The sequence below is a fragment of the Squalius cephalus genome (genome assembly GCF_949319135.1).
Source record: "Squalius cephalus genome assembly, chromosome: 1".
Classification (NCBI taxonomy): domain Eukaryota; kingdom Metazoa; phylum Chordata; class Actinopteri; order Cypriniformes; family Leuciscidae; genus Squalius; species Squalius cephalus.
In genome coordinates, this window is record NC_137122.1 from 53,645,373 (window position 1) to 53,658,170 (window position 12,798).

General features: G+C 39.1%; 1 protein-coding gene across 1 annotated transcript; it reads left to right on the forward strand.

The window, feature by feature from the left end:
- The first annotated feature begins 279 nt into the window (after nt 1–279).
- cacng1b (calcium channel, voltage-dependent, gamma subunit 1b) lies at nt 280–11,738 on the forward strand. The gene is made up of 4 exons (XM_079874171.1): nt 280–686; nt 6,291–6,365; nt 9,076–9,213; nt 10,516–11,738. The coding sequence occupies exons 1-4, from the start codon at nt 446–448 to the stop codon at nt 10,746–10,748; spliced, it is 687 nt and encodes a 228-aa protein (XP_079730297.1). The 5' UTR covers nt 280–445; the 3' UTR covers nt 10,749–11,738.
- The last annotated feature ends 1,060 nt before the right edge of the window (nt 11,739–12,798 follow it).

Below are 12,798 nucleotides of genomic sequence, written 5' to 3' on the forward strand. Positions count from 1 at the left end.
ATTGATTATTATGTAAATGATCACATGAGTTGCAGGTTTTACAATATTGGCTAATAAAGTTTTTCTCTGCTTACATCATGAAGGCAGGTCTAAAGGCACAGCCCACCAAACTCAATGACTGTCTTACAGGAAGGGGGAGAGAGAGAGAGAGAGAGAGAGAGAGAGAGAGAGAGAGAGAGAGAGAGAGAGAGAGAGAGAGAGAGAGAGAGAGAGAGAGAGAGAGAGAGAGAGAGAGAGAACTAGGGCACTATTATCTGGCCTCTTTTTCTTTTTCCAAGCAGAAGCAGAGATTTGTGGACAGCGAGCTGGAGTGAAGAGATAGCGTGTTGCCGTGTGACTTTTACGTTTCCCTTAGAAGTCAACTAAACCAAAGCATCAATTCGAGGGCAGAGGCACTTTTATACTACGGCACAAACTCAAAGCTCACTTATCTTCAACGTTCACCATGCTAGAGGACCAGAAGACCAAGGTGAAGATCACCTTCCTGGTTATCCTGGTGGGCATCTCGTCCATGCTGGCGGCAGTGGTGACGGACCATTGGGCGGTTCTGAGTCCCAGGGTGGAGCAGCTCAACACCACCTGCGAAGCGGCCCACTTTGGACTCTGGAGACTGTGTAAAAAGAGTATCTTCATTGTGGAGGAAGACCCTGAGGGCAAAGGCTGTGGCCCTATCAGCCTGCCAGGAGGTAAGGAAGTTCACATCTACTGTAAGTTATTTCTCATGAACGCCATTAGCACACGTCCAATTGATGTCTAGCCCAAAGGCATGGATCTGTCTTACTCATGAAGTTTTTGGAAGAGTACCTCATTCATCTTAAGTTTTGTAAATGGAAATTGAGGAGCAGAAGAAGCCAAGCCTACTTATCATCTTACACACAGTACAAGAAAGTTCAAGGTTTTTTTATACTCAAAGAGCTCTGCTGTTAAACATTAATCCACAATATGGGTGGGAGTCTGGTCTTAAAATTAAAGGTATAATATTTTAATAGCACTGTTTTGAATTTCTGAGTGAGGTCAGTGACCAGACTGCTAATGAATTGAACAGGTGCTGATAGGCTGTTTATGATGTCATTAGGTTGTTTAAGACTATAATAGATAGGTTAAGATGATTTATGAGCTGATATGTAGCTTTGGATTAATGGAAGGCAGATGAGCTGTATCTGTATCTACCTGTGGGAGACGGGAAATAACCCGACTGTTCTTTACGCTACTCTAGGGACGGATCAGCCTCATTTCATTCCTGCGCCCAAGCTCATGAGGTCAAATAGATTGAGGAGAAGAAGAAAAGAGTATGAAAAAGTAAATGCAATTCACTCATATGACAGTAAAGACTGATGAAGTCTCTGTGCATTCATTGACAGAACATTGAATAAATGCCTTGAAACCTTCTGTTCCTGACAATTAACCGTCAACTGTGCTCTGCAAACATACTTATGCCAACATTTAAGTCTTGAGAAATACAGGATGGATGGAAGAGAGGGCTCTGAAACAATAGAAACTAGTGGAATGAATAGGTAATTGGATCCAGGTTGTCTCCTATTTGATGCAGGGGCCAGTAAGACCAGCATCCTCTATTTGTCACACTTCAGGAAGACCTGTGGGGATAAACAGAGAGATCACTCCCACCATGTGCTCTTGTGAATGTCTGGGGAGAATCTCATCCTAAAGCAAAGCCCCAAGATTTCACATCAACTATGGATGTTGATGGCAGAAGGACATCGGCCTGCAGTTTCAATTGGTTTAAACCAATATCCATCGCATCCATGGTTTATCCATCATAGTTACTTATCTTAGACGTGTTGACAACTCACAATTACAGTGCACTATATCTCGTCATCCAGCATGTAGCATCAGCCTCAAATGTCATTGGACCATTTATAGACCTGATGGCCATTCATCTGATGTGTATTTCACACAAAAACAGCAAGAGCTTTCTTAAATCAGCAAGCTCCAATCTGATTGTCTGTCTTTACGCAATTTCCGGGAATCAAATTTTTACAGAATTATTACCAGGTGCTACAGTGAGAACTTCTGAGGAAGGAGAAGTCAAAGGTTTGCTCGCTTAGCTAGTTGCTTTGAGCTGAGATCTTTGAAAGGTCAAGACTTAGTAGCAAGTAAATAAGATATCCTTAAGTACACCTATGTATTGCGCTTTACTCTTAGTGATATTTCAAATGCAGCCACCCCTAAACTTCATGTAAAAACAGTAATGAGCCAAGAGTGGTTGGTTCTTGACTGGAATAAACTGCAATGTGTACTAGACTTTATGGCGATAGTCAAAAATCTGCCTATGCAAGACTATCAATAACATATAAAGAACTAGCCATTATTCCATCGTAGATCTTAACTATAATTTTAGAGCATTAACAAAATCTGTGGTTTGTCAACCATTTCCTGTATGACACTCACTATTGGAAAATCTAGCATAAACCAGCATGAATTCCAAGCTGGTTCAAGCTGGTTTACACTAGTATAGTGTTGGTCTAGCTGGTGGACCAGCAAACTAGTCATGCTGTTTTCAAGCAAAGCTGAACTGGAGTAGATGGTCCACCAGCACTACCACTTCCTATGGCTGGTACCAGTCCAGCAAGCAAAATATACCTTATGCTGCTGACCAGCAATGCTGGATTTTTCACACAGTACTAGGACTGTTCACCAATGTGAAGCACGACTTTGCTCAAACCAAACCCCGCAGCTCTCACTTTAGACCATTAGGAGATACGCAGTTCAATCAGGTGGTGGCTTGCAGTCTTGGGAGACACCTGTAGATATTCCTGGCCTAGTGGGAGAATTTGTGCTGGAAAAGGTTAGAAAGCACCTAACCTTGAGGCGCCAGACACCATACAGAGCGCAGCCGTTCTAAGTGACGTCCCGTGAGACAAGGTGTGGCCCAGTTCACACTAGTACTGCAAACACCATTGCCTGGGGAGTGGTTAGATTTGGATAGCCTCTTGAACTGCACAGAAGAAGCCATGAGCCAAAAACATAGCATTTAAGCAGTTATATTCCTGCTTGCTCAATGATTCTTGGCTTCACGCCCAGACTTCTCACAGAGGGAAAAGAAGAGAGCTGTGAGTGTTGGCGAGACTCATCAAGTTCTTCAAGGGAATCTAGCATTTCACACTCTGTCTGTTAAAATGACTCTCGATTTTTCCAGTGGAGTTAATTATGTTAAAATAGCCATTTTAAGTGGCTTGAAACAAAATTCTGATACAGCGTTGAAGGATCTAATTGTTAAAGAATGGGATAGTTCCCCCCAAAAAGAAAATTCTGTCAATTCTGTCACCCACTTTTCTGTTGTTCCAAACCTGTATGACTTTCTTTCTTCAGTGGAACACAAAGACAAACATTTTGAAGAATGTTGGCCATGGCAGGACACCAGAAGCATCATAAGATTTTCAATGAATAACATAAACTTAAATTTCTTCCTCACAAAAAGTTATGGTATGCCTTCAAAACACTTGGAATACAGCACACAAGTCAAATGAACGAACATTATGAAACCATTTGACAAACTTTTGTCATTTGTGGAGCTTGATGGTCCTTAGTTCATTGAATGAAAAAGAGCTGTGTAGAGATCCACTGTGAATCTTCTTTTGTTTTCCACTGAAGAAAGAATGTCATTTTGAACAACACAAAGGGAATGACATTTTTTATTTTTGGATTAACTATTCATTTAGTACTTTTGTGTGGCAGGTGTTTTTTCCTCTGTTGGTCCGCCAAACTTCTGCAAAGGCACGGAGGCCCCGGAGGAAGTCACTTCCCTTGTGCGACCCAAATATATAAGCACCATTAGCGGGTTTGCTGCTTTAAATGTGTCCTCCTCCTCTCACATTGACCCAGAATCTAACGGTCACTCAGCAAGTTAACAAAAGAGGACACCACTGTTTTCTTGAGCTACTGCTCCATATTTACTAGGGTAAAAACAGCACAGCCACCTAACGGTGCTCGAAAACCTCACTCTAAAGGCAACTTGTCAAGCCTAATGGTCTGTTTGTATGAGCCACGAAATGGAGTGAGCTTTAATCAAGATGTAAAAAACTAAAATGACAGCCACTGCAACCCAGCAATCGACCTCCTCCCTGAAATAAGTGCTTCCATTAACAAACCTGCGAGGTCAATGATACGCCCCAAATCGCTATTTTCGGCTCCTCATTTTGCTCGGCGGTGCTGCTGAACTGAAAAGACTCATTCTGCTCTTTTTGAGCTTTAGGTACATTCATGCTGAAAAACAGATCTGCCTACATGCAGAGCAAGGCGCATGGCACAGGTCTTACATTCGATAGGTGCCAGGGGGAAAAAAAAATGACAGATTTGTAAAGAGTTGCCCTTTTATCTGGAACTGATTCATGATCGTTCTGTCCTTGCATGTCTCTGTCAAATGTATGAAGGACGCTACTGAAGCAAGACAGGTGAAGAGGACATGAAAAGACATTCAGTGGCTTGGAAAACATAGAGGCATGTCAATGAATCTCCACAAAACCCTCTATTGCTTGAAACACAATTAAAATCCAGTCTCACTTTGTGGGATGAGGGTATTGAAATGCTAATTAGGGCTGGGCATCGAGAACCGGGTTCCAACTTGGAACCATTTAAAAAATAACAATGCCATTGGAACTGTTTAGAAAATTTGTTTTCGATTCCGATCATCGGTTCCAAACGCACAAGTTTTGGTTTCCATAGTGGTCGCTGGATTTCCGGAAGTGCTTGAAACTTGAAACAAGCGTGCCCGCTTGTTCTGTTGCAGCCATGGAGCACGGTAGGCGGCGCTCAAAAGTGTGGCTTTATTTCACCTTAAAAAAGCCTGGGTCGGCACAGTGCAACACGTGACAAACTTATTTCTTGCACGGGAGTATGCACTACAAATATGACTAAACACCTACGCCTAGGAGTGTAGCGTGTTCGACGTGCTGCGCAGGTCCACTGTCTCATCCTCCTTGGGCAACCCTGCGCTAACCAACGTTAGTAACGTTACCTCGTCACATTCAGGTAAGTGATTGTAGTGTAACAAAGCGCTTGACCAAATTGCTAATTGTGGTGAACAACAACGTTACTGAAATTATTTTATAAATATTATAAATCTGTTTTTTGGTCTGGTGCAGAGGCATTCCTAATTTTCTCCCACATGGGCTGCAGCTCCCAAAACTAAAACTCATTATTGAATCAAAATAAAATAAAATTTTAATATTTTTAATTTTAAAAATAAAAATTTCCTCTGTGAAATGAGCCTGTGACATGTTTTGACTCTACCCCTCAAAGAATCGGAATCGAGAATCGAAAAGAACCGAAATCGAAAGGAAGAATCGGAATCGTTCAAATCAAAACGATGCCCAACCCAATGCTAATGCATGGTTATTTTTGCCCAGAAAACTGACCACGACCCAACACGTGTATTAGCCTACACATGGCAACAAACATTATGGCTAAAGACTCTCAGAGGCCTGTTGAGAGATGAACTCATCCACAACAGCTAAGGGCCTGTGATGGGAATAGTCAAATAAGCTGAGTAAATCACAGTCTAAAGCAGCACAGCGCGATGCATCCCATTCTCTCGCCTCAGTCAGTCTGCCTTTACTAATAAAGCTAAGACCAGCCTGTTGCTAGGTAACCTATACATAGGCCTCCCCCCACCCCCCACTTGTGGAGGAGATTTTTGGTCCAGCGTAACAAACAGCTCCTCTGTCAGTTCACAATCTCATGTCTTTCTCCCGGCACAGGGGACGCTGAGGTTGCTTTATGATTTTAATCTAAAGAAGAGGTTCCTATCGAATGAATTCTTAATTTACATGACTTTCCCATTGCCCAGGGATGTACGAGACCAAAGGACTCATTTTGTGATTTCGTGGACTTGCAACCTGATGAACACATGGGCGAGAAACTCATTTCTGGGGCCGAATATTAGGGAATTGTGCAACAAAAAGTGTTGTTATGTCAAGTTAGGGAGGGTGAAATAATGCTAGGAAACAAACATTTCATCAGCTAATTTTACCCTCTTGCCCAAAAAAACACATTCATAAATACATCATGTGCATCTTATTACAGGATCCTGTCATGAATACCAGCAAGAAAGCTTGTGCCACGTAATCACATGCCCTCTGCACATAATTCAGAATTCCTGATCCATTCGATGGACACACACGAATGCCTGGCTTGTTTTCACACACCCGGCTATGGTCTCTCTGGAGAAAATGTCATGCAGACTCATTGGTAGTTTGGCTGCATCGTAACGACAGGCTACGGCAGCACCTGCAACCCTCAGCTACAATAACTGTTTTCATCTTGTTTTGCAGTCAAGAACTGCTCGTACTTCAAACACTTCACATCAGGGGAAGAGGCTGAAGTTTTTGAAGTAAAGACTCAAAAAGGTAAGGTTCTCCTCCTTTGAAATCATGTGAGGATATTGCAAAGGCTTCCACTTAAAACCAAGCAGAGATGAGTGGATAAGAAGTAAACTAGGAATTTGAATGAACTCAAATAAAATTTGCTGTGTACTGCACCGTTTACAAAACAGACAAGAAAGACACTTCAAATCTTACAGCTTGTTGAGTAGAGGTATAAGCCATCTTTTTACTTCTGCCCGATCAATGTCAAACAAAACCTGTGAACTTGCATTGAAGGAGTGACCCAAACCATATCTAGAAAGCAGAATATTAAAGAGATTTGGGGACAAGCTTATTTTGATTTAGGATAGTAGCAACACTCTAGAAAACTTACTACAACATGTTAAAAACTACAACTTAGCAATGCATAGGAACCCTGCTACCAAGGAATGTTCTCTGAACTTTGGCTAACATTTTGTTCTTTAATTTTTTGAGCAAGCGTTCTTCCATTAACATTAATAGAATGTAAGTTAACTTTAAAGACCCACTGAAGTGCCTTGAAACACGCAGCATTATTCAATGTGTTGACGTAATTTCAGGAACAGGAAGACAGGGTGGGACATATTGAGCAGCTCCTCCCCTTTTTTAAAATAGCCAATAGCGTTTCATTTATATCACAGCTCGGCCAGAGCTGTTGAACTGGGTAAAGCCACAGTTTCCTCCTAATATCGCTTTAAAGTATAGAATTTTGTGCAGAATTAAAATGGGTTGGATATGTTTTCTGGACTGCGCCGACTCGATCATATGATCCGCTCTGTGATATCGTGTCTCTGGAGCAGACTGTGATCACGCTGCGGACACTAACGTGAAACCAGACTTCATTCTCCCCAATGGAAAGCATTACACTGTCTGAATCATTCCCAATCCCCTATATAGTGCACTATGTGCCATTCACCATGTAGAAAATAGTACATGTGTTAACCAAGTGATCGATTTCAGACACAGCGTCTATATATAGTGTAGGGGGCGGGGCTTCAGATTCTAGAGAGCATTTGATTGGACAGAAAATCTGATGAGAAGCTGAAGTGCAGAGTGATGTCATCAAAATCATTGATCAATATTGGCGGAAGTGAGAGACTGTAAGATTTGAATGCTTATATTTTCTAAATGTGAATTTTGTCATTGTTTTGGAGCAGACTAGCTTTATAGATAACAGCAAGGCTAACAGTAAATCTAATATATTCATACTAAAAGCCAAAAAAACTTTTGATTTCATGGGGACTTTAATAATGTTCTCAAAACGATACCACAAAATCATTATTTATGCATCGTTCATGGATTTTTTTTTTTTTTCCTGAAACGGTTTAGTTAGACATTCATCTAACTAAACGCTTTTTAAATATTGCTACTTGTTTCAGAATGTTCAGAGAACATTCAAAAGTAACGTTCGCATGCTTCAAAATGGAATGTTCCCTTAACGTTCACATATCCAAGAAAAAAACAAAAACAAGAAAAAACATTTGAAGCATAAGCAAGTAACTCCCAAGATATAATTATCTAGTATATTTGTTATTATTATTTTTAAATATATGCTATATAGTCTTGTTTATCTTAACACTAGAACTTTGCCGCTCTGAGGTAATGTCCACCGATCACAAGCAGTGCAATCTGGCAACCAAATATGGCCAGTGGCATTACATTTTCCGCCTGCTTGAGCAAAGTGCATCTTGGCCATTTCACGCTCTAGCTCGGTCATTGAGTTAAAGAGGAATAAAGCCTTAAATGCGAAGAGACGTGAAGCAAAGCACGAATGCTTCATCGCCACGCAGTTCCCGAGCCACATCTTAAAATGTCAATAGTCATTCACACTATTGATCTGTCTGTATTACTAATTAATGATGTTAAACACAACATTAGTCTAAAGGTCAGACTGATTAGCCAGATAATCTGAATTAGCAGGGTAGATGAAGTCATCCTTCAATTATTTGATTGTGAGAACAAGGTGTCTACAGAGGTGAATGCGTATTATTTTGGTGAAGGAACTGCATTTAAAACATTGATATTAATAACAACGATTGAAACAGAAAAATAAGTAAACTTGACAAACCTACCAAAAAACAATGAGTACCAGTTAGCTTGTGTAGAAACTTCTCGTTAAAATAACTTGTTTTGAGTTCTGTTCTGGGACTTGTTAGAAATCCAACAACATTGCCGAGTCTTAACCATGAAATAAATATTATTTTTAATTACCTATCACACAACACAATACACCCAAAGCTACAATTGGTCAAATTAAAGTCTTTCTTTTTCAGTTAGCATGCTAGCAGATTAGTATAGTGTGATATTACATATTTGTACATTAGGTTTAAATCAGTAACAGACTCTTCACTGGCGTTTATACTGAGCTGGGACGTCAATGGCAGCAGATAAATAAAAGTTCATTGTCAATATACAAAAGCAGGGCAACTTTTGAAGGCTGTATTTACAGGATTTTAGGAGGCAATATGCGAGACCATGGCCTAACCTTAGTTCAATTGAAACTGTTGCATTCTGGGATAGGGCAAATCTTGTGAGAAGTCTGCAGAATCGAGTGTTCTGAAAGAGACAGGATTCTCCGTCACACCTGAATGCATAACTGAAGATATGCTCTAAAAGAAGAGTTTAATAGTAATAACTCCATTAGATCCCATAAGGCAGCTTGGTCTTGCTTTGATCCACACTCAGACTCACTGACTGTGTGATTTTCTTCTGTCAGAGTACAACATCTCAGCTGCTGCTATCGCCATCTTCAGTTTGGCCTTCATGACCCTGGGCAGTCTTTGCCTCCTGGGGGCTTTTGGGAAGGGCAGAGACTACCTACTGAGACCAGCTGGCATGTTCTTTGCTTTTGCAGGTAAGCACAATATTAAGCTGAGTTTATACTTTATTGATTTTTTTTTTTTTTTTAATGGTTTGCATGACTTCTAGTAACATGGTACGGTTATGGTAATACTATAATTCTCTATCGTACAATATTCATTTATCATAGCTCAAACAATGCTATGCTATGTAGCCTACAACCATGGTATATGTACAAGAAACCAAGTTATTAGCATGGTACTTTTTGTTGTTGTTGTTGATGCCCTTGTGAAAAAGAAGTACGCTTAAAAAAAAAAAGAGTACTTATTTTAGTTTAAAAGAACTGAGAACTGAGAAACTGAATGTTTTTGGACACTTATGTTAATTTGCAATTAAATGAAAATGTATTATAATTTAAATGTAAATTAAATGCAGTTCGCTGAACTTTAGAGTGTTTTTTTGACAAACTTAAAGGTATAGCGGAGGATCTTTCCGAATTTTAGATAAGACCCGCCCTCTCCACTTTTTGAAAAGTTTGATTGATTCACCAGAATGATTGACAATTAGGAGGACCAATAGTATAGGGTACCCTAGTAAAAAATCCTCCGCTATACCTTTAAGTAGGACTTAAGTTCATCTTTATATGTAATTTCATAATTACTTCTATTGTCTTTGAAATATGGTTAAAGTTACTGCTGAATGTACTGACAAGCATTTATGGTAAACTAAAATATACTGTAATTTCTATTGAAACTTGGATGTCGTGTTTTTAAATATATTTACACATTTGTACCGAAGTTGCAATTTAGTATATTTTAAAATGTATAAATTTTAAGTATAACATTGAATAACATACTATAGTTCAAATTATAGTACATGTGCTTTAGTATGTTAGTCAACGCATCAAAATAAGTGTACAACAAAAGATTATTAAAAACCTTGTCCTTTAAAGTAAAACGTTTAACTGACATTATTACAAAGTGCACTTTTTAAATGTCTACTTAAGTGTTACAGTCTCTAAAAGCACTTCTTTCAATATATTACATGCCGTACAGTTTTTCTGAAAATAAACTTACACTACACGTCCACATTCAATAGAAAATAAGCACACTTCTTTCTTTTTTTTTTCACAAGAGTGAATTTTATACATTTATGCAGTAGCAGTTTAACAGTCCACCAACTGGTCAAGTGTCTCGCAGGTCAAACGCAGTTGAGAGCAATTATACATATTAAAGGACTTGCAGGGTGGTGTAATTTAATGCTGGTGAATCAATAGTTCAAAAAAACCCAGACACCCACCACAAAACCACCCTCTTTATTCTCCATTTAATCCATGTAACCTTCCTCACCCTCACAGGCCTGTGTATCGTCATCTCCGTGGAGGTCATGAGGCAGTCGGTCAAGCGCATGATTGACAGCGACGAGACCATATGGATCGAGTACTACTATTCATGGTCCTTCGCTTGCGCCTGCGCCGCCTTCACCCTCCTCTTCCTCAGTGGCCTCAGCCTCCTTATCATCTCCATGCCACACATGCCCAGAAACCCCTGGGAGACCTGCATGGACGCCGACCCAGATTCCATAGACTAGTATAGCGTCCACCGCAGAGTAAGAGCGCAACGCAACTGACACAGGAGTCATACTAGCAGTGTGAATGACAATGAGATGCATTGACGCATTGCATTTATAGGTGATGATAGTGATGCATTGATATTGTTAACTAAGCATTGACACAGACGTATAATTATTCCAAGGGATAGGTTATCCAAAAATGATTTTTTAAGGGTTTTTTTTTATTTGTAAAGATTCTTCGAAATTTCCCCTTTTGTGTTCTGGTGAGTAAATGAATTAACATTTTTGGGTGAACTATCCCTTTAAGATCTACATGAAATATCTAACATGAATTGTGTATGTTTTATTGTTTTCAGTAATCTGAAAATATTTGCATGTGCATTCATGCTTATATGCAATAGATGACAGCTTAGAATGTATATTTAGGGACTTTTAGAAGTTTCCGATGTGTCGTTTCTGAAACGGTGACATTAAATGTGCTGATGGATGACTGTAAAAGCATATGGGATCAGGAATGATATCCAGTGATGTATGATCAGTTTCAGTAAATACAGCTTGCACTTTAGTAATCTAATTACATTACTAGTAAAGGGTAATACTTCCCAGGTCATTTAATCTGTGATATATTCCTTTAGCAATGTCTCACTTGAACTTCCGGCTCCTGAGTGAGTGAATCTTAGTGATCTGCCTCAAGAAAGACTGTTAAACATTTTAACTGTTGATGTTTTTACTATTGAAACAGGAAGTTGGGGCAGGACATGCTGAAGTTCATCCTTTTTTAAAATAGCCAATAGCCTTTCAAAACATGATTTACTTTGTATTATAGATTGTATTCATAATTAAGAGGGAGATATATTTTAAATCTCATTTGATTGTATGTTTGGTCCATTTTACAAGATGAAGAGGATATCAAATGTGTATGTATCTGCTTTATGTTATCAAGCATTGTACAAATAATAGATGGACTGAAATCCACAAAATGTTCATACATAAATTAATATACTACATGCATACTCAGTGAGCTTAATATTTTGGTATTCATACATCTTTGTGATTTAGCATTGTACGTGAGGATATTGAATTTGTAGAAATACGGTGAACCGCAGTGACACCTGACAACAAGGATGTTTCAGTTTTCATCTTCCTCGGATACACAGAGATACAAAGAGAAACGATGGCGTCGGTTTTATCATATCAACGCGAGCGCGAGTCCTCAACCTTTGGAAGTGCATGTAAAGTGGATTTTTTTTTTTTGTCAGCGCAGAAAACGGCATCTACTCGACATGTCGACAACACGAACCAAACTCTTCCATGCCTCAGCAACAACTACAGTTTTTGAGTTCAAAGTAGACCTTGCTTGCAGGCAGCCAATGAGGACCATAGGCTGGCATTATGCAAATCAGGGACGTCACTAGGATTGGAAGACCAGGGTATTTGTAACTTGCGTTTATAGAAAATCTTAGTGAATTTGAGTAAAAAACAACTATGTATATGTTTAGCTGTATTTGTCTCTTCAACCCCGTTACCATCTTCAACCCCGTTACCCTCTCAACCCCGTCACACCGTCACACTACCTAACCCTAATTTAATGTTTGTTGAACTTAGTCAGAAATGTTCAGAGCAATCATAAGAATACTGATTTTAGTTCAAATTCTGAAGTTAAGCCACATCTTTGATCAAAAATGATAGGGTTGCTGTCACAAAAAGTGCCCATTTCAGGCTTTAGTATAGCATAAGTGTAAATTATGGTGCATGGTGCAATTTCTGGTAAGCTACGCTTTTTTATTATTTCATTTCAATTCAATTCAATTATTGTAATTTGATTTAATATTGACTCATTTGGATAAATATTAGGTACTCAAGATAGGCATTAATTTTTCTCAAGAAAAAAAACAACTCACCTAATGCTGTAAACATACAGAGAGCCCTATCAGCTGGCAGTATTTAAGGTTAAAAATAACTCAAATTAAATAATAACAACAACTTTATGATATAAGTAAAAAATATAATATGTAATACAGAACACATATTTAGCAAAATACTCTCTATAGCCCTTTTTTTCTTGCCA

Bases quoted from the DNA above. Each gene is read 5' to 3' on its own strand.
- cacng1b (XM_079874171.1), top strand. From the start codon at position 446: ATGCTAGAGGACCAGAAGACCAAGGTGAAGATCACCTTCCTGGTTATC. The intron at 687-6,290 runs GTAAGGAAGTTC...CTTGTTTTGCAG, and splicing joins CCCTATCAGCCTGCCAGGAG to TCAAGAACTGCTCGTACTTC. The intron at 6,366-9,075 runs GTAAGGTTCTCC...TTCTTCTGTCAG, and splicing joins TGAAGTAAAGACTCAAAAAG to AGTACAACATCTCAGCTGCT.